Source organism: Sus scrofa, chromosome 6, assembly GCF_000003025.6.
Source record: "Sus scrofa isolate TJ Tabasco breed Duroc chromosome 6, Sscrofa11.1, whole genome shotgun sequence".
Taxonomy (NCBI): Eukaryota; Metazoa; Chordata; class Mammalia; order Artiodactyla; family Suidae; genus Sus; species Sus scrofa.
The window spans coordinates 689,035-709,811 of NC_010448.4; the positions used below are offsets into that span (position 1 = coordinate 689,035).

Here is a 20,777-nt window from a genome sequence, read left to right on the forward strand (position 1 = left end):
GGGCGTTCTCAGGGCCCCGAGATGCCACTGCTTCTGATCTCCACCCCAATCAGGGCACGTCAAGCCCCACAGGGCACAAGCATCCCCCCTCCCTTCAGGTACCTGACCCCGAGCGCCAGCCGGCTGAACACCCTCCTCTAGGCCGTGTGCCCCTGCGCTGCAGTGAACCATAACCAGCCTTGGGGTGTTGGTGGTAGCTGGAGAGAAGGGGCCGGCGTCCTGCGTGAGCCCAGTACCTCTGGCTGGAGGAGCCGGCCCAGGGGTCGCGGGCACGGAGGCCAAGGCCTGTTCCCTCCAGAGCCTGTGCTCAGGGACTCACTCCGGGATTCAGGGTGAGGGCGAATGGGTTCATCTTTTCCAAATCAAAGAGCCGGCCCTGCACTGACCGACATGGGGAATGGACCTCGCGTCCGGTTCCAGCAGGAGAGGCCTCGCGCTGAGCTGGAAGAAGAGCTGCAGCCAGAATCTAAGACTGGAGAGGTACTGCCCCGAGTTCCCACTGTGGCAGAGCGGGATCAGCAGCATCTCCGGAGCCCTGGGACGCAGGGCTCCTTCCTCCAAACCTGAGCGCTGCAGGCTTCCACAGAGGGCGTCTGGTCTGGTGGCGGGAGGTCAGCCCTGGGTCAGGGCTGTTATGTGCAGCCTGCAGCCACGTCTGACCCACAACCACACGGGGACGTGCGTACACAGAGGCCCGCACTGGACGTTCACAGCAGCCTGACTGGTGACCGTCCAAGACTGGACGCGACTCAGTGTCCTTAGGTGGCGCACAGGTTAAACGGCGGCTTGTCCACACCACACATGCTACTGGGCACATCCTGCTAAAAGCCAGACCCAAAGGCAGGTCCTGGAGAGTTGGTCCATGTGACTTTCCAGGGGCGGAAGCAGGTGCGTGCTCGTGGGGCCTGGGAGGCGCTGCTCCCGAAAAGGGAGGCTCTGGAGGCGGTTAAACCTCCCGACGTCACCGTGTTCCTGAAAACTCAGACCTGAGCATGACAAGTGTGACTCTCACTGTGTGTGTGAGACACGTGGGGCGATGGACAGAGGAGAGGGTCGGGGTTCGTTTACATTCCACTCTGAGACAGCTCTGGTGTCCTGGACAAACTGCAGGGACTTACCATCCAGGAAGAGGGCCAGGCTCGTGACTCGGGCCTGGGGCTCTGCCCGAGGGCTCCCTATCAGGGGCCCGGGCTGTGAGTTCTGTCCTGTGGAATGTGCTAGAGAAGACTGGACAGGAAGAGCCGAGGGCCATCCAGACGCGTGCAGGTCACCGAGCCCGGGATGGGGGAGCCCCGCTGAGGACTCTGCTTCTGGTGGGGCCCCCTCTTCCCACTTGTCCCCCGGGGTCACCTGGGAGGGACACTCCTGGCCCAGCAGCAGAGGGAGCGGAGGCAGGCGCGCGTACCTGGCAGGCGCGTGGTCAGCGAGTTGGACAGGGCCATGCCAATCTCCGTCATGCCGTAGCGCTCCAGCAGCGTGTGCCCGGTGACGCCCTCCCACTTCTCCAGCACCGGCAGGGGCAGCGCGGCCGAGCCTGAGACCATCAACCTGCCGGCACGAGCACAGCGCCTGAGCCCGCGCCCCCCAGCCGCGCCCGGCCCGGCCCTGTTGCCACCGCGGGCAGCGCTGAGGTCCCTCCTTCCCGGAAAAGGACTCCTGGGTCTGCCTGCCAGTAAAACAGAAGGGCTTCGGAGGAAGGGGCACGCGGGAGGCGATGACTCTGGGCTCTGGCGCGTCTCCAGCCACTCGCTCTGCTCCCCAAACACAGCCCTGAGCAAGAGCCGCGCAGAGGCGGTGGCTCATGCCTCACACGCCCCCGGCTCTTGGGGAAGCGCAGGTGGGAGGTGGCCGTCTACCGGAGGCGGTGCTCGGGGGTCCTTCACGCACACCGCCTGGTGCTGCCGGCCTGGCGGTGACAGTGACACGTGGTGACATCCGAGGGCTTCACGCAAGCCTTGTGTGTGGAAGGAAGATGCTGCTGCAGTGACCAGCCAGCACTGCCTCCCACAGGGCGCAGCCACCCGGACCCTCCCTGCCAGGAGCCGGGCCTGTGAGGTCAGAGGGCCTCTGTCACGCAAAAGTCTCCCTGGGTGGCCGCCCTCTCTGATCTCGTTCTTGGCTCCTGCCACCTGGGTAGAGCATGTGCCAGTCCCCCTTGGGTCCTGGCGGCCAGGCTTTGGACCAGGTAGCTGGCGGCAGCAGCACCCTCACAAAAGCTCTAGCTCCACCAAGAGGGCTTGGGGGGAGAGGCGCAGGGAGAGGCCGGGACAGCAGAGGGACCCCGACACGAGATGCTGGACGGCCCAGAACTCTGGCCAGGCCGCGAAGGTGGCGTCCTGAGCTCCTCCTGCCCGGGCATCAGACGCCCGGAGGGCCTGATGTTCACGGCGGCCGGCGCCCTCTCACCACCGTCTCAAAGGCTGCGCCAGCCACGGACAGCGTGCCACGCCGCCGGGGCGCACGGGCTGTCTGCGGCGAGAAAACTCGCCAGCTACTCGCCTCCAGTGCCCCCGGGGGGAGCACGCGGACTGTGAGCGGAGGTGCTGGGGTCACAGGCTCTGGGGACGCTCGCTGAGGGGACGAGAGCCGTGTGACGTGAGATCAGAGAAGGTGTCTTCAGAGCTGTGGCGCAGCGGAAACGAATCCCACTGGGAGCCACGAGGTCACGGGTTCGATCCCTGGCCTTGCTCAGTGGGTGAAGGATCCGGCGTTGCTGTGAGCTGTGGTGTAGGTCACAGACACGGCTCGGATCCCACGTTGCTGTGGCTCTGGCGTAGGCCAGCGGCTGCAGCTCCAACTGGACCCCTAGCCTGGGAACCTCCATGTGCCGCGGGTGTGGCCCTAAAAAAGACAAAAAGACAAGAAAAAAAAAAAAAGGAAAGACATCCTCACCCTCGTCCTTGAGATCTCCCGCAGGGCAGGCGGACAGAGAGAGAGCGACGCGGAGCTAGGACAGAGCTGGGCACCCCGGGTCCCGGCCGCAGCATCGGGGGTGTGGGTACCACAGAGGTGGGCAGAGACGTTGCAGAGAAACAGAAACCCGCTTCCTGAGACTCAGAAGAAAGGACTCGCTAAAAGGAAGACAGAGCTGCCGACCTGAAGACTTGGCGTTTACCTGATTTTCTCTTCGCAAACGGCGCGCACGAAATCCCGGACGTGCGGCTGGGTGAAGTGCCTGTCGTGATAGTCCATCAGCTTGCTGTAGATGGTGGGCACGGCCATGAACACGTTGACCCGGGGAGCTTCCGGACTTAAGAACTTCTCCCAAACCTACAGCGGGAAAAGGGAGCGCACGGAAGAGAGGTGAGAAAACACACCTGCACAGACGTGCGGAGACCCCCGCTTCCAGAACACTGCGCTCAGCAGGGGAGCCCCCGCGTTTGGGGGAGGCGGGTCTGTAAGCGGCTCCCGCCCCAGAGGGGTCCCACTTGGACAGGGTGAGGTGAGCCCCTGGCCCTTCTGTGCAGTCTCTGTGCAGGGACATTCCTGTCTGGCCTCGGGGTGGCCTGTGGGGAGGGGGAGGGGAGGAGGGGGCCCTGGGTTCAGATGTGGCACCTCAGAGCGTCCCAGCCACGTGGACGACCGTTGACGGTGCTGGGGAAGTGGTTCCCACGGGCCGAGCACAGCCCGGTGCCTGGCACAGGGGGCCTGGGGACAGGTGGCGCCCGCCGTGTTGTCCAAAGCAGTCACGTCAGCTTTGTCCCCTGTTCTCTAACGCATGCTTCTCGTTTTAACACAGAGATGCTTCCAGTGTCTCAGCAGGCGCAGCGCCTGTGCGTCAGCCATGTGCGAGTGCGGAGCCCGCAGCACAGACTGCCTCACCCCCGCAGCTGAAACCTGGGGAGGTGTGGGCGCTGTGCCGGCCGCCACCCACCCTGCTCCCAGCCAGACACCGGGACCGGCGCCTCGCCCTGGGGAAGAAAATGTCACTCTCTGCAAGACAGTGACCAACACGCCCTGACTCACAAAGCACGCACGACAACAGAAAGAGCCAAAGGCCAAAAGCGTCAACAGAAGCAGAGCCTCAGGATCTAGGCATGGGCGTGATCAGATGAGGAATTCTAAGTAACTACAACAAATCATTACATAGGCCAAAGAATTCAGACGGGCGTTCCTGCTGTGGCTCAGCAGTTAACAAACCCGACTAACATCCATGAGGACGCAGGTTCAGTTCCTGGCCTCACTCAGTGGGTTAAGGATCCGGTGTTGCCATGAGCTGCGGTGTAGGTCAAAGACGAGGCTTGGATCTGGCGTTGCTGTGGCTGTGGTGTAGGTCGGCAGCTACAGCTCCGACCCGACCCCTGGCCTGGGACCCTCCATATGCTGTGGGTATGGCCCTAAAAAAAAAAAAAAAAAAAAAAAAAAGACAAAAAAACCCATCTCTGAATGACTAGTAGGCACAGTGCCCACCAGGGTTACTCATCAGAGAACTTCAGATCTATTTTTTTGTCTTTTTAGGGCTGGACCTGTGGCATGCGGAGGTTCCCAGGCCAGGGGTCAAATCGGAGCTGTAGCCACCGGCCTACACCACAGCCTCAGCCACAGGGGATCCGAGCCAAGTCTGCAGCCTACACCACAGCTCATGGCAACGCCAGATCCTTAACCCACTGAGCGAGGCCAGGGAGGGAACCCGCAACGTCATGGCTCCTAGTCGGATTCATTAACCACTGCACCACGACAGGAACTCCAAGAACTGCAGATTTTATCAGGACACTGAGGTGATGCTGGAGTCAGAAGAGGCTTCCCCAGGTGCTACGAGGGCTGGGCGCCCACCTCGCGCGGACCCGCACGTTGGCAACACGCAGGGTCCCTACAGTGTTTAACGCTCTTTCCCTGAGTGCTTCTCACAAGTGCTTCTCATGAAGTTTAACACGCACGACGCTGGGAACCAGTAATTCTAACCCCGGGTGTTTCCCCAGGAGAAATAAGAACGTGCGTCTGCGGGAGGACGTCTGAGAATGTTCCCAGCAGTTTCTTTCATAAAAGCCCGAGCGGAAGAACCCAGGTGCCACCAGCAAGAGGGACGAGTGTGGGCACGGGGTGTTGGGTGGACACCGGCGGCTCAGATGAACCGCCCGGCACTCCAAGAGGAAGGAGAGCCAGGCACACACACGCGGGTCCCGTCCCGTCCCGGGCACGTTTCCAGAAGCATCCACGGCCTGAGGCCTGAGGATCAGGAGAGGTGGAGCCTGCAGGGGTGACTGGGGGAGTCGAGAAAGAGCTTCGGCGGCGACGGGACAGGGCTCTCTGGAGGCCTGGGTGTGGGTTACGCAAGGGCCGTCACCGAAACCCGCTGGGGTGCGCTGAGACCTGTGCAGTGCACTTCCTGGACATCCGCCTCGGCAAAAGGAGACAAAGACACGTGCACGGAGCGGGCTCCAGTTAACAGGACCGACCATCCGAGGTGCAGGCAGGACGGGAGTCCCAGGCTCTCCCAGGTCACGGGTGGGGTATGGTGTGCAGCCAGGTGGGAGAGGCAGTTCCGCCCACAATGACACGCACACCTGGCCCAGTGGGTGTCCAGCAGCAGCAGCAGGACAACACAGGTCTAAGAAACACGTCCACAGAAAGGTCTTCACGCAGCAGCTTTACTCACAGTGTCTGTGGAACAGGCCAGGTCCTTCGACGGCAGAGCGGAGAAATGGTGGCACTTTCAGACAAAAAAACACAACATGGCAACACAAAAAGAACAACGAACAGCTGACAGAGCACAAGAACAAGTCTAAATAATACAGTACAGCTAACAGAAAGCACTGCTAAGAATGCGTGAAACCGGGCAGCTCCCGTCGTGGCACAGTGGAAACGAACCTGACTAGCATCCATGAGGACACAGGTTTGATCCCTGGCCTCGCTCAGTGGGTTAAGGGATCTGCATTGCCGTGAGCTGTGGTGCAGGCTGCTGACTCGGCTCGGATCCAGCATTGCTGTGGCTGTGGTGCAGGCCGGCAGCTGCAGCTCCGATTCGACCCCTAGCCTGGGAACCGCCATATGCCACAGGTGTGGCCCTAAAAAGATGAAAAAATAAAACCCCCAAACCCCGTGCCACTACGCTATGGTGACAGAAGCCAGCTGGTGCCACCTCCGAGAGGAGAGACCCTCTGTGGGGATGAACCGCTCTCTGTCTTTGTCCGTCGGAGAGGTGACTGTCATTTGGTGACCGTCCTGGGCCTCGGCCGGCACAGGCGCTTTACGTAAAATAAAAGAAGCCGTGGGGACGCGCCCCGCTTTACAAACCCCGGTCATGTCACAGCTCCGGCTGCGAGCAAGTGGGACTTCAAGGCCCCGCCTCACGGCCGCGGCCTCCCCACCAACGACAGGGCAAAGCACAGCCCTGAGCCGCCTCCGCCTCCGGCGCGAACCAGCAACGTGCGAGAAACACCAGGGAGGGCAGGGCCTGTTAAGCAGCATCCCGGGGAGCGACCCCCGAAACTGGCCGGTGGGCAGGCCCGGCCTCGCAAACAGCAACGGCGGGGCCAAGGCCGGGGGAGGCGGATGAGAGGGGCGCCCCGAGTGGCACTCGGGAGGGGTGTCATGTGAATCCAGTTCCAACGAGGGGCAGGGGGCAGGGACGGCTGAGGCGCGGCGGCAGCACCCCGCCCGGCGGAGACCTGAGGCCGGTGAGGCTGGACGCTGGCCCGGCAGTGACCCTGAGACGGAAGCGCTTTCCCCGTGAACCCAGGATGGCTCTGAATTAAAATCGCGGAGCCGGGCAGCGGCTCCAGGGAACCGAGGCGCCTGCAGATGCTTGAGCAGTTCCATGATCTTCCGTCTCAGAAAGACGATGAGAAGAGGGGTCCGGGGTGGGGGCCGGCGGTTCTCCAAGGGCCTGTAAGACGCGATACCCGGGCCTCCTTCACAGGCAAGGAAATGAGCTTCTGTTATTTATGGGAAAACGGGAGCAGTGCACGTGACACCCTCCGCAGGTGGAATGACAGAGGAGCTGGCGCCTGTCGCCTGCCACCGGGCTCTCTCAGAGAAGTGACAAGTGGAGGAGATAAGCGGAGTCCCCTCCCACAAGCTCCGCCTCTTCCCGCGCTGAGCAGGAAGGAGATGCGGCCCGGGCAGTGGGCTGCCCTCCGCCGGGGGCTCGGCGACCAGACCACCCGACAGGCGGCCTCCCCGCCTGCTGTGGCGGTGGCCTTGACGGGCCTGCGGCTTTCTCCCTGGCCTCACACCACAGGGATCACGTGGACACAGGCCCTCAGGTCCCTTCCGAGCTGAGAGGCGGACCTGCTGGAAGCTCTGTGTGGCCTCCTACCTGCCGCTGGCCTGTGGCGAGACATGGCCGCCGGTCCATCTGCCTGGGCAGGGCACTGCCCGGGAGCAGGGCACGGGGGGTGGGGATCCCTGGAGGAGCCCGGCCAAGGGGACACACCAGACGCCACTCGGGCTCCCCCAGAAGCAGGATGTCCCCAACTGGCTGTCCAGGAGCAGCCTCTCGCCCACCCAGGCGTCTACGGTGAGCGGCCGTGTTGCTCGAATGTGCACAGACCTCCCCCCCAGCCCAGCGAGTCTCAACAACACCCACTCGCCAGGGCTCGCCCACACCAGGAACACGGGGACGAGACGCACAGACCGTCCCACGTGCCCGCTGAGGTGCCGTGCCCGGCCCAGGAGGGGGCAAGCTGGTCATCCACTCTGGGGACCCGTGTCCCAGCCAGGCCTCCTCCAGCGACTGCACACGTGGTCTCCAGCCAGGCTGCCCACCAGAGGCCGGAGCCAGGACAGAGCCCACTGAGGGCCACGTGGAGGGTGAGGGCCGGTCCTGCGGTCATCAGCAGGAACATCTGACCCCGGCAAGGGGACAATCTCCCCCAGGTGCTGCCGCCCGAGAGCCGCCCGCAGCCACAGGCCTGGAGCAAGACGCTTAAACAGCGGCTCCCCCTCCAGGAGGCTCCTGCACATCCGCAAACCTGAGAAGGAGGGCGGGAGGCCCCCTCAGAGGCCCCTCGAAGCCCGTGGTTTACCAGTGAAAACACGCCTGCGGCAGCCAGACCAGAGTGCAGCACGGCTGCGCGGTTCCCGAGCTACGGGTCGAATCAGAGCTGTGGCCGCTGGCCTACACCACAGCCACAGCAACACGGGACCCAAGCTGCATCTGCGACCTACACCACAGCCCACGGCAACGCTGGAACCTTAACCCACTGAGCGAGGCCAGGGATCGAACCCGCAACCTCGTGGTTCCTAGTCGGATTCGTTAACCACTGCGCCACGACGGGAACTCCTGGTTCTGTCTTTTAAGGTGCTCTGGCCAAAATCTGGCAATGAGAAAGGTCGCCCCACGACGAAAGGCTGCAGACAGGAGCAGAGGGTCCTCGGGCCTGTGTGTGGCCCCGCCCTGGCAACCCCAGGCTGTGGGTCAGTTCTGAGACGCCTTGCGCTTAGGAGCTCTGCTCCCCCCACCCCAGACGCCACCTGCACAGCCGCCTGCTTCCGACGCTGCCAGTCTCTCAAAGCTCAGAGTGGGGCCTGGGCCGAGGTGTGCCGGGCTGTGCCCTTCACCAAGCGAACGGGAGTCCTGCGCAGGGGCTGGTCTCCACAGAGTCTGCTGGTGGTGGCCCTGCAGCCCCAGGGACCGCCCTCCCACCTCGCCAGCTCATCACACTCTTGGCCTGGTCTCTGCCCCGCAGGTGGCCAGCAGGTCCTGGCTTGGTTTAGTGCCCAGCGCTGGGCATCACGGAGGAGGTCCCCAGAGGGACCATCTGAAGTGATGAATCGATGGAGACGGGGCCACCTAGTCATCGGCCAGACTCTCTCCCGCGCGGGTGACGGCGGCCAGCCCGCTGCCCAGCTTCCTGCTGTCCCCAAGTCACTGCCACCTCGTCAGGCAGCTTGTCAGACGCCAGCAGCCTGTCACCCCATGTCCGTAGGAGGATTTGAAGAGGCCAAGACCCGAGACCCTTTAAACACAACTACTCTACACTTATTTCTTAAATACATGCTTAGGAGGTCCCGTCGGGGTGCAGCAGAAACGAATCTGACTAGGAACCACGGGGTTGCGGGTTCGATCCCTGGCCTTGCTCGGTGGGTTAAGGATCCAGCGTTCCCGTGAGCTGTGGTGTAGGTCGCAGATGCAGCTCAGATCTGGTGTTGCTGTGGCTGTGGTGTAGGCTGGCAGCTGTAGCTCCAATTAGACTCCTAGCCTGGGAACCTCCATATGGCATGGGTGCGGCCCTAAAAAAACAAAAGAAAAAAAAATTTTTTTTAATTAAAATAAAAATACTTAGACAATCCTTTAATAATGCTAAAAGTGGTATTTTACTAATATAAGTATCTAAATTCACAGGACTGAAACTCAGGGCTGCAATCTTTTTTTTTTTTCCTTCTTTTTTGGCCATCCTGCAGCACGTGCAGGTCCCAGGCCAGGAATCAGATCTAAGCCATAGTTGTGTCCTAAGCTGCAGCTGCAGCAATGCCAGATCCTTAACCCAATGTGCTGGGCCGGGGATTGAACCTGCATCCTAGCACTCCCGAGATGCCGCTGATTCCACTGCACCACAGCAAGAAGTCCAGGGTTGCAATCTGGTCTCAACTGCCACCTCCCACGCTGCACAGTTCTGAGAAATCCCCAGGCAGTGCCGAGAACCAGGAAAGTGTGCCAGATGGGCACCCTGGCAGGAGGGAGGCTGAGGGGTGATGGCGAGGGACCCCTGGAGAGAGGGGAAACCCAGAGGCCAAAGAAAACATGCAGGGCCTGGGCGGTCTGGGAGCAGGTGGGCGTCCCTGAGGCCTGTTTCCCCCTCGAGGGCTTCCTTGTCCAAAGCCCGCTCTCCTTCCACACCATCGAAGCTACACATTCCAAGCGACACACTGGCAGGGGCTGAAAGAAGCTGAGCTGCCCGGGAGCCCCGGTGTGTCCCTTCGGCTGTTTACGAACCCACAGTGCGCAGAAGAGCCTGTGCGTCTCAGGAAAACCTGTGGCTTTTTCAGTGGAATCTTGTTGCACTGTTTGTGTTTACGCTCTGACTCCTGAAGAGCTAACACAGTAAAGCTATCATTCACCAAATACCCCCCGTGCCTGTTCACAAACCCAGAGGGACAGCAGCAGCAGGGAGGCCTCTAGAGAGGGTGCAGGCCGCCAGCCGCTCTCCTGGTCACGTGGGCAGGAGCCCCTGAATGACCACAAAAGCTCTAGGCCCTGGGGACAGACACACCGGGTCGAGAAAGAACACCCAGGTCCTGAGGGTGACCCTGGGGCAGAAGTGAGCAGCAGGGCAAAGACCCGTGGAGACAGAGCCCGGCAGGCCAGGCCCCGGGCAGCAGGGGCGGAGCGGAGGAGGTGGGGGCGCCCTTCCCGGGCGAGGCCTGGCTGGCCGGGTGGAAGGCAAGCCTTCCTGCCCCTTCTTCACCTCCCGGGTCTCTGGTCTGGGGAGGGAAAGGCCTGCTCTGTCTCCACTGAGTCCCAGAGGCGCCGCCTGTCCGCACCCGCTCCCTGGCCCCCGACGCTGCTCTGCACGCGGGACCCTCAAGGGTTTCACTCCGGTGAGGCGGAGGGCAGGGGCCCGCGGTGCCCGCGTGCTGCGCACCGCTCCCCCTTTAGAGGGAGAGACGCAGGGTCAGAGAGGCGGAGGGCGCCCTGGGCCGGCCTGTCCTTAGCGCCTCATCCTCCCGCTCCTGCCACTGGCAGGCACTGTGCGAGGGGACATGCGGGGGGCCACCTTTCTAGAGCCACCTCTTTCTGGAGGAGACGCGAAGGGACCTCGGGGACGGATGAAGCCTGCAGACTCAGAGCCCCTCGGGGGAAAGGTCACACTTGACTGAAATGTGTACACGGCAAATTCTGCAAATTCTGCGCTGCGGGGCAAGCTGGGAGCTTCTCCAGACCCCAGGCCGGCCCCGCCCCACCCTGCGCAGGGTCTCCAGGCCCCTCCCGGGTGCGCCCAGCCCAGCCCAGCTCAGGGCTGCCTGGCGCTCCCAGCCACACTCCCGCGCTTTCCGACCCGCACTGAGCAGCCCCTTTCCGCCGGTTCGGGGTTTAAGTTAGGGTGCGAATCAGTGCCAGCCTGGGGCCCCCTCCGAGCCCTGGCCTCCCGGCAGCCTCTCCCTCAGGCGCGCCCGGCCCGCCGGCCCCGGGCACAGGGGCTCACGCAGGAGCCTGAGCCGACTTGCCTGCTGGGCGCTGAACTCAGGCAGCATCACGCAGGCGGCCCCGACCCAGAGCGGACACAGCAGCTTGTTGACCAGGCCGTGGACGTGGTGCAGCGGGAGGACGTGGAGGATCACGTCGTCCTGAGTCCAGGCCCACTTGCGGACCAGCCCCGTCACCTGCGGGAGGAGAGCAGAGCCTCAGAACAGCAGAGGAGCCTCGGCCATGAAGCTGGGGCTCAGCCAGGGTGCTCCCGGCCCCCAGCCGAGAGGAGAAGGCTCGCCCCGCCCCCCACCGCCCCCGCTAAGCAGGGGGAGCACGACAGCTCCTGGACGGGTGAGGCTCTGTCTGTCCACCGGCTTGCCCTCCTGGAGCCAGCAGAGCTGGCTGCGGTTGGGGCTTTGATCAGGGCCCATGGCCTCTGCTGACACCCCTGGCAGCTCTCCCCAGGGTGGTCAGAGGTCCCTAGGACTCGGCCTCCCCAGGGTCCAGGCTGGCTGGAATCTAGCTCCCCAGCTCCACTGCCCGTCTGAGACGCCGGGGCGCCATCTCACCCTGGCTCCACCAGAACCTCCCCGTCCCGTGCATGCCGCAGAGGCCCCAGAAATCCGGCCCAGAGACGGCCTCTCCGGAGAAAGAGCACATCCTGGTCTAGGAGACAGGCCCAACACGTAGTCAGGCCTTGCTGCAGGCAGCCGACTCAGCTCACCACGGACCCTGGGCTGAATCGGCCTGACTCAGTGCCACTGGCCTCTGAGCTTCCTCTGTGCTCTGGGCCTCTCACGTCACCACCCCTGCTGTACGCGTCTGTCGAAGGCAGACATATTTTCTGGCAGCAAGAAGGGTACAAACTGCAGATAAGTAAAGTGGCCGGCAGTTTGACAGAGATGCTAACGGGCCACAGAACATAAACTACTGCTGAAGTCGAGACTTTCTTATTTCCCAAATGGGCCACGACCTCAGGCGTCGGTCGGTGCACACCCTCGTATGCGCTCGGTGGCTGGTTTCTGTGAAAACCACAGCAACATCACCTATTGCGGCGGCTTCATCGCCCCCATGCCCTGGGGAGCCGAGTGGGGCTGTAAGTTCCCGCGGCCGCCACCCGGGGCCACCCCCCTCGGCCCTCCCAAGAGCCTCCTTCATGCCAGAGTGGTCACCTGCGGAGCCAGGGCCCTCGGCGCCCTATAGGCAGGGTGGCTGGATGGCGAGAGCAGACGCCTCCCCAGGGTAGCGGCCCCGCCAGCACTCACCACCACTCACCACGGCCTCGAGGTTGCGATGGGTGCTCAGAACGCCCTTGGGCCTCCCCGTGGTCCCGCTGGTGTAGATGATGGTGGCGGCTCGCTTTCTCCAGTCCCGCTCCGGCACCCGCCCCGCCCCGGGGGCCTCGGCCGCCCCCAGGTAGACCTCGGGCGAGAGAGGCAGGAGCGGGACCCCCAGCTTCCCGACCACCGGGCCCAGCACCCCCGCGTGCTCCGGGCCGGCCAGGACCACGGAGCTGCGGGAGTCCCGGATGAAGTACTCCAGCTGGGCCGGGGGGTGCTTCCGGTAGAGGGGCACGGCGACGCCGCCGCTCATCCACGTGGCCCACAGCGCCACCACGTAGGAGGCGTCGTTGGCGCACAGCAGGGAGACCCGCTCCTCCCGGAGGTCCCCGTCGGCGCAGGCGCGGAGCGCGCAGATCTCGCGGGACAGGCGGAGACTGCGGGAGTACAGGTCCGCGTACGTGTGGCGGCCGTGCTGGTCCACGAGGGCGATCCGGTCCCCGAAGGCCAGGGCGCGGGTGAAGACCGGGCCGCTCCCGTCCGAGCGCAATGCCGGGGCCGTGTGCAGGGCGCTGCTTCCTCGGGGTCTCCAGGGAGCCCGGCGGCAGGAGGCCAGGGCGCAGAGCAGGCACCGGACTGGGAACCTCCCCACGTGGGGCAGCATCGCCGACGCAAGGCGGCAGGAGGCACCTGGGGCAGGGAGAGGGCAGGCAGTCACTGCGCAGGCGGGAAGCAGCCGGACACCCAGTGACGAGGGGACACCTGAAACGGGAGCGGATCGGTCCTCTCAACACACATGCCTTGGCAACTTAAATGGCCAGCGTTTCGGCCTGTTAATTTCATTATTTCAAGGATTTTTTAAAAACTTACAAGATTCTAAAACAATGAACTAAACTAAGTAAAGCCAAGGAGAAGCAAGTAGAATCCAATGCACTTCAGGTGAATTCTGAACAATGGTTCTTAAAAGCCTAAGCCTGGGGAAATGCCAGCTGAAGAGGAAAACGGACTAAGGCCCAGAGAGGAAATGCAGCTGGCCCTGGGCCAACCATGCTGCCCACGAGCAGGTGGACTTCGCAGGGTCCAAGGAAGCCCAGGCCAGCTCGCAGGAAGGGCTGGCTGTGAGGGTCTGAGGGTTTCTGACTGCCGAGGGTCAGCAGCAGGAACACAGGTCAGGACTCGATCCTGCCAGTGTCCACACTGACTTTTATCCATCCATCCATCCATCTTTTGGCGGCACCTGAAGCAGGCAGAAGTTCCCAGGCTAGGGACAGAAGCCACACTATAGTATAGTGACCGGAGCCACTGCAGTGACAACTAGATCCTTAACACACTGAGCCACCAGGGAACTCCCAACTGTGAACATTTCAGAAATTGTCCACAACAGAGCAAGTTCATGTGTTAGCAAAGTGTCAGGCTGTCTTGTTGTTGTTTTAATGGCTGCAGCTGTGGCATATGGAGGTTCCCAGGCTAGGGATTGAATTGGAGCTACAGCTGCCAGCCTACACCACAGCCACAGCAATGCAGGATCTGAGCCGCGTCTGCGACCTACACCACAGCTCACGGGAACGCTGGATCCTTAACCCACTGAGCAAGGCCAGGGATTGAACCTGCAACCTCATGGTTCCTAGTTGGATTTGCTAACCACTGAGCCACAACGGGAACTCCCCTTCAGTCTGCTTTTTAAAGCTGAAACAACCTCCCTCTCTCCCCGACAGGCTAACGGCTACTGACCCAACAGCAAGGAGGGCTCCCCAGGAGGGCATGACCCATGACCTTCTCCTGAGTTCTCCAGGCTGCTGGAGAGAAGGGAGGCCCAGGACAGGGCCGGCCTGATGGTGTCTGCCCTAGGGCACCCGGCCCGCAGCCCCAGGTGTGGGCACTTAGCTAGAAAAGGTGCACATTCCAAAATGCCTCTGCATCCGGGGCGGGTCATAGCCGCACGTCGCTTTACCAAGAAGCGAGGAGCTTCTGAAGGAAGCCGCTTCCTCCCCAGTGCCAGGGTGGCCGGCGGGGCCCACAACCATCTGCCCTGGCTTGGAGCCCCCACCCACATGCCGCCCCACTGCCGCTTCTGGGGCAGGCAGGCAGGGTCCCCTCCCGCCTGGAGCTCCCTCTGGCCTCTGCCAGCCTCAGCTCCAACAGGGCACTGACTCAGAGCAGCATCTCTGACCAGGGTGGGCCAGCTCGCCAAGCTGTTCCCGAAGGATCAGTAATGGGTATTATTCTGGAGTTCCCGCTGTGGCTCAGCAGTAACAAATCTGACTAGGTCTCATGAGGAGGCAGGTTCAGTCCCTGGCCTCGTGCGGGAGTGAGGGATGTGGCATTTGCCATGGCCGCGGTGTAGGCCGGCAGCTCGGATCTGACCCCCAGCCTGTGAACTTCCATATGCCGCAGGGGCGGCCCTAAAAAGAAAAAGAAAAAAAAAGACTATTATTTGACATGATGATACCCTTGACGTGTTACTCTGTCATTTTCATCTTGTCATTTTTACCTTCAACTGCCTTGCTCAATAAACCAGGCGGCCACTTTTAACCCTGTCTCACACATAAGAAAATGCAGTTGCCCAGCGACCCGATTAGAGATCGGAGGTGGACCAGAGGCGCCCCCCACACCAGCCACTGTCCCCGCCAGAGTCAAATGCGCTGTAAGCCTGCGCGGCCAGAAGCCCCATGAGGACCCAGTGAAATAACCTGATGCTGGCCGTGCCATCGGGTGGAGCGGGGGGGGGGGGGGAGGGGGGGAGGCACAGGGACCCAGAAGGCTCTGAATGTCTGAGGTGGATGAGCACGCCTGCGAGGGGCTGGTCCAGCAAAACCAGGAAGGCAGGAGGCTCTTGTCCTGGCTCGGCTCCTCCTCTCTGGGCAGAGCCTCCTCCGGTTGCTCTCAGCTCCTTGCCACAGGGCAAAATGAACGTGTTATGTTTGTTCTATATGCCAAACAGTTTTGCTCTCTGCTCTCAATTTAAAAAGCAGACACCTGGCACTTTATAATCACCTAACGAACAGCCCCCAGCACAAGAGCCTGGCTCCCCGAGCTGTGCCCCTGCAGCTGGGGGCTCCTGCCACAAGGCCTCCGAGCCTCGGGGCCAAGCAGGTGGAAACCTGGCACCCACTGCGGAGACCCCACCCTGCCCTCCTGCCCACAGGGCCCCGGGCAGACCCCTCTCCAGCCCAGGGGCTCCTCTGAGGTCCCGGGCAACAACTGTGGAAGGCCCTGCAGCCGCCAGCAGCCGGTGGGCTCTCTAGTGCTCAGGGCCCACACGCTTTCGGGATCAGAGGGGTGCCATCGGAAGCCACAGCGTCCCGTGACGCCTCCGCGCTCCGCCCTTTGCACAAGGTTCAGAGGCGGATTCACGGCCGGCTTTACACCTCTGGACTCCTGTTACTCTAAAGAAAGCTGACTAAGTGTAAGAAAACAGCTGGGCTCCACCCGAGACAGCAAGACATGTGATAAACACGTGTGAGGTGCCAGCGTGGGCAAGGGAGGGCCCGGGTCTTCACAAGCTTCCCGGTCTCACTTCTAGCAAACTCGTCTCCGATTGCTCCACAGGCGAGAGCAAGCAAGACAACCTATAAACAGAAAACCTACTGCAGTGTTTCCGGGTTACGGCCGAAGCCAGGCTCCGCTGGTGACAATGCAAGAGAGATGTAAGGGGTGCCCCCCCATTTCCTGGGGGGCTGAGGAGCAGAGCAACCAGGCTCTCACAGACACCCAGAGACCCAGGATGGCCTCCTGTCCCTCCGCCTGCCAGGCCTCAGCCAGGGGACTCCGGCTCTGCCTGCCCCCATGCAGACACCCCACAAGGGGCCCAGAGCCAGGGAGAATCGGGGGAAAACAGAGCTGATCCCCAGTTTCCCTCCCTCTCTGGCCAGCTGACTCGCGACTCCACAGCAGTGGAACCACCGCAGGCTGGCACGGAGGCGGTGCGCAGGCACCAGAACAGCACCGCCAAAGGGAAGACGTGAAGCTGCCCGCCCAAGGCTGCAGGGAACAGGAGACGCGGCTGCACCCGGCCCGGCTGCCCCAGCACGCTGCCCACTCTGACACCCAGGGGCGAGGAGCCCGTGGGGGCAAGTCCGTGCTGGGCGGCTGCCCCAGCGTCACCAGCGACGAGTCGGGTGAGGCCCAGGGCATCCACTCTGCCACCCAAGAGACACTTGGCAGGTCCCTTCAAGATGACAAATGAAAAGAGGTAAAGAGGCCCGCAGGCCCTCGGAGCCCGCACTGCAGCCAGCTGTTAAACGTGTCCCAAAGGGCTCGTCGGCGATGGACACAAAGCTTCACAAACAGGGTGCTCACGGCAGGGTCATGTCTGATACTGAAAAGCAAGCTAAGTGGAGGCATGGGTTCAGTCCCTGGTCCAGGAATTTCCATATGCCTGGGATGTGGCCATTAGAAAAAGAAAAGAAAAACGAGCCAAACCAGGCGGCCAGGAAGGTCTGAGGAACGCAGGACACACACGTGCGGTGCTGGGGCCCCAGCCCAACTGCAGAAGCGCCCGCCCACAGCGCTGCCCAGGGGAGGGACACCCGTCAGAGGTCACCTCCAGGTGGTCACAAGGTGGCAGGGCTGCCAGTGACTCTTGTTTTCTAAGTGCGTCTTGGGTTTCCCTAATTTTCTGCACTGAGCATGTGTGACTTTTATAATCAGATTTTTAAAGTCTAATAAACGACATTTATATCTTAAAGCAGAGATGTTTCACATTCAGCATGAACGTTTTCTTTTATACAACGAAGACAAAAATATCAAAATCATTCATTCTGGATGGTGGATCTACAGGCTGTGTGTAATAGTCTATAGCTCTTTAATTTCTCAAAATGGTAGAAGCAAATCAAAGTGAGATAAGAACTTCTTTTATTTAGAGCTAGGGGTTCACAGGCGGTTTAGGCAGACGGTGAAGAGGCAGGTCTCCCAGAAGCGGCATGGACACGCCCTGCGCTGGCACTCAGAGCACCGCCAGGCTAGCATCTGGCAGCAGGGACTGGCCCCCGCCTGCGCTCAGCGCAGAGACGGTGACCTGTGGCACAGCACCCTACAGGCAGGCCCCCAGTGTGTGTGCTGGGGGGGGAGCCCCAAGTTCACCTGCAGGGAGGGAGGCTCAGGGGCGGGAGCTGGGCACGCACTGGGGCAGATGTGGAGAGGGCCTGCTCACCATGGACCCTTAACTTGGGAAATGCCACCAGAGAGTCGCCTAGAGAGGCTGCCCTAACTTACTCTCCCACCAAACACAGGGGAGCATGGGGCCACCCCTTCGAAGCAGCTGCTCTGTCCCCGGGTGGGGATCCTGAAACAGCTCATCCCTGTCTTTCAGCACAGAGCTCAGACCTCCTAGGCCGTGGGGATCAGGCCCTGCCTTGATCGGGCAGAAGCACCTGGTTGGGGCAGATGACTGTGTCCTGAGCAGCTCCAGATGCGGAAAGATCAACAGCTGCCTCAGGAAGAGGCCCTGGGCCTCCCAACCACGGCCTCCTGGTCACGGGCTCTCCTCACCCGGTGGCCCATTCTGGAGCGACACTGCCACCAGGTAAATGCAGGTTTTTCCCCATCTTTTTTTTTTTTTTTTTTAAATAATGATTTATATTTTTTCCATTATAGCTGGTTTACAGTGTTGTGTCAGTTATCTACTGCACAGCAAGGGGACGCAGTCACAGACACACACGTACACACACACATTCTTTTTCTCACGTCATCCTCCATCCTGCTCCATCACGAGTGACTAGACATAGCTCCCGGTGCTGTGCGGCAGGCTCTCACTGCTCATCCACTCCGGACGCAATACTTTGCATCTGTTAACCCCAGATCGCTGTCCATCCCCCCTCCTCCCCATCCTGATTCATCAGCTTCTCGAAGCCGGTGGCAGCCCAGAGCACGGAGACCTAGAGTCTGGTGCACGGGCGCCTCCTCCCGGGAAAGCCGCATCTGAGCTCAGACTCCTCCAGGAGGCGGAGCCCAGACGGAGACTAACCGTCAGGATCTCGGGTCACACCGCCGACCCCACACAGCCCTCTCAGGACGCGTGCCCAACGCCAGGAAGGTGGCAGCTGTGCCGGCCTAACCAGGGTGCGGGAAGGAGCACAGGTTTGTGAGTCCAAACACAGCAGACTGAAAGAGCCCCCCGTTCTTCCTGCCCAAGCCTTCGTTTCCAAGTCTGCGCAGGGATGATAACAAGACCGGCTGCAGAGGGTGCCCGTGGGAACCAGCCCGCGGCAGAGGAGGAAGCAAGCGGCTCTGCCGTCTTCACCACCATGTTCGCCAGGAGACGCAAACTACTTGATAAGAATGATACTTGCATTCAAACGAAGGTGGCTGGTTTCGAAATGAATAAAACGGCACCTGATGGACCAGCGCCACCCGCTCTCCCCCACCCCCGGGGGAGGTATGGGCTGGGGGAAGGGGCCGCACTCTCCCTCTGGGCAGGACACTAGTTTCAGCCTGCGGTTTGGGGTTGTTTCCAAAGTTACGTTTTTAAGTGACAGGCATTCACACTGCATTCATGAGCACTGCATTCAAATCAAACAACCAAAAGGGAAAAACAAATTCTTAAACCCATATCCATATTAGGAGGTAAAACATTATTTTAAAGATGCCGTCAGAAGGATGAAGCTGACTCTCCTAGGCCTGTCGTTTAATCCACAGCTGCTGTCTGCTTTGAACAGTGGTTCTGGGACTTGGGCCGGGGGGGGGGGCATAGCAGGCATTGGAAAGGTCGCTAGACTCGCGTTTCACACAAGAACCTCCCGCAGGCCACCTGACGCCCACTGGGTGCGTCTGTGCTCCTGGGCCCAGCACTGGTGCCCCTTCCCAACTGCCGAGGCCCCTGACACACATCTCCCTCCCACCTGTACGCTTCAAACATGTGTTTCCTGTTCCCACCTTTCACTGTTCCCCTTTCTCCTTTCGGCAAACTCCTACTCATCCTTCAAAACCCGACTCAGTATCACCTCCTCTTTAGTCTTTCCGGGAAGTTGGCTGCTCACAAGGCCTCCCCAAAACCTCCGACTTAACATTCTGCCTTTGTTTACATACAGACCTGCCCACAGGAGCTGGGCATCTGCACCTAACGCTGCACGAGCAAGCCCACGGGGGCGAGGCCGGGGGTAAAGGTACTTCAAGGAGGCTTCCTGCTGCCCAAAGAGGCCCCAAGCGGTCTGGTTTAGACTCGACAGACCAGATTCCCTGCAACGTGGCTGCACGCGGACCCTCCCACACCCGCGGGCCTCAGGTGCGCTCAGAGGCGCCAGCTCTCCAGGGCCAGCAGGAACCCCCGCGCCGCGGCCCCTGCGCCGGGGCGGGGGACGCGCGGGCTCTACCTCTGCCGGCCGGGCACGCACGCCTCCTCCTCGCCGGGTCGGAACCGGAACCGGAACGCGGAGCGCGCACCCTGCGTCCGTTGCCCAAGCGCGCCCCCCGGCGCGGCGCGGCGCGGCGGCGCGGGTTCCGGGCGCGAACGTTCCCCAGCCCGGCCGACCCGCGCGGCTCCAGACCCGGCGTCGCGGGGCGAGCGCGGCGGGCCGGCCACTGCGCGCTCCGGCCCGCAGACGACTGGGAACGCGCGCCGACGGCCCTAACTCGCTGCTGGGCGGAGCGGGGCACGGCGCCCATCGCCGGGACCGGGACCGGGACCGGAGGGCTCCCTAGAGGGAAAAGCCACTAGGCGCCTTCCCGCCGTCCTTCTTCCCCAGAGCCGGACCGGCGGCCCAACGCGAGGGAAGAGGGGCTGCGAACGCCCCGAAGCAGCAGGACGCGGGGAGCACGAGGGGGAGGGGTCGCCCCTGGGCCGCCGAGCGCTCAGGAAGAAAAAAGACAGGAAGGGACAGAGTCCAGACCGGGGAGGAAACGGCCAAAGAAAGAAAGGGACGTCCGCAGAGCTTCCAGGTTGGAGCGAGTGGCGGCGACTCAGCCTGGAAAAGCGTGGGGGGGGGGTGTCGACCCTAAACCGCCCAGGCGACACCCACGTGCACGTGCCCCGCCCGTCAACGCGCATCTTCCCTGCAGTGTTCTGAATTCTGTGTGCCCCCAAGTTCGTGTGTTGAAGCCCTAATCGCGCCACGTGATGGTGTTAGGAGAGGGGCCTCTGGGAGGTGACAGGTCATGAGGGGGCTGAATGGGATCAGGGTTCCTAAAGGTGAGACCCCGCAGGGCTCCCTGGCCCCTTCTCCATGTGAGGACACAGCAGGCAGCTGCCCTTGATCTTGGACTAAGAAGGCAAGGGGCAGAGGGGAGGGGCTAGGAGACCCTGGTTTCACATCCCAGTTGCTAAAATAGCCTCTTGCCAGGTCCTGCTTGCACCTGCCGCACTTCCTGGTCTGTTCCCAGCACAGCAGCCAGGTGACTCAGGTGACACTCAGACCCTGGTCAGACGCCAGTATCCTGGACTCCTGGGGCCCCCACCTGACAGAGGGGAGCAGTCATTCTCAGGAAGATGG

The 20,777-nt window shown here is 61.9% G+C and overlaps 1 protein-coding gene across 8 annotated transcripts in view; it reads right to left on the reverse strand.

The window, feature by feature from the left end:
- The window catches only part of ACSF3 (acyl-CoA synthetase family member 3), a 45,600-nt gene extending 25,834 nt beyond the window's left edge, over window positions 1–19,766 (reverse strand). For 3 of the 8 annotated variants that reach the window (XR_002344433.1, XM_021093629.1, XM_021093627.1), the window contains exons 1-5: window positions 19,662–19,759; window positions 12,347–13,113; window positions 11,110–11,265; window positions 3,116–3,270; window positions 1,406–1,548 (exon numbers count right to left, since the gene is read on the reverse strand). Coding sequence is in view for 6 of the 8 variants with exons in the window: in XM_021093629.1 (XP_020949288.1) it covers window positions 1,406–1,548; window positions 3,116–3,270; window positions 11,110–11,265; window positions 12,347–13,015 (1,123 nt within the window). In the remaining 2 variants the exon portion in view is untranslated. Of the gene's footprint in view, window positions 1–1,405; window positions 1,549–3,115; window positions 3,271–11,109; window positions 11,266–12,346; window positions 13,114–19,661 lie in introns of all 8 variants that reach the window. The other 5 variants (XR_002344432.1, XM_021093628.1, XM_021093625.1 and 2 more) reach the window with 3 other exon arrangements.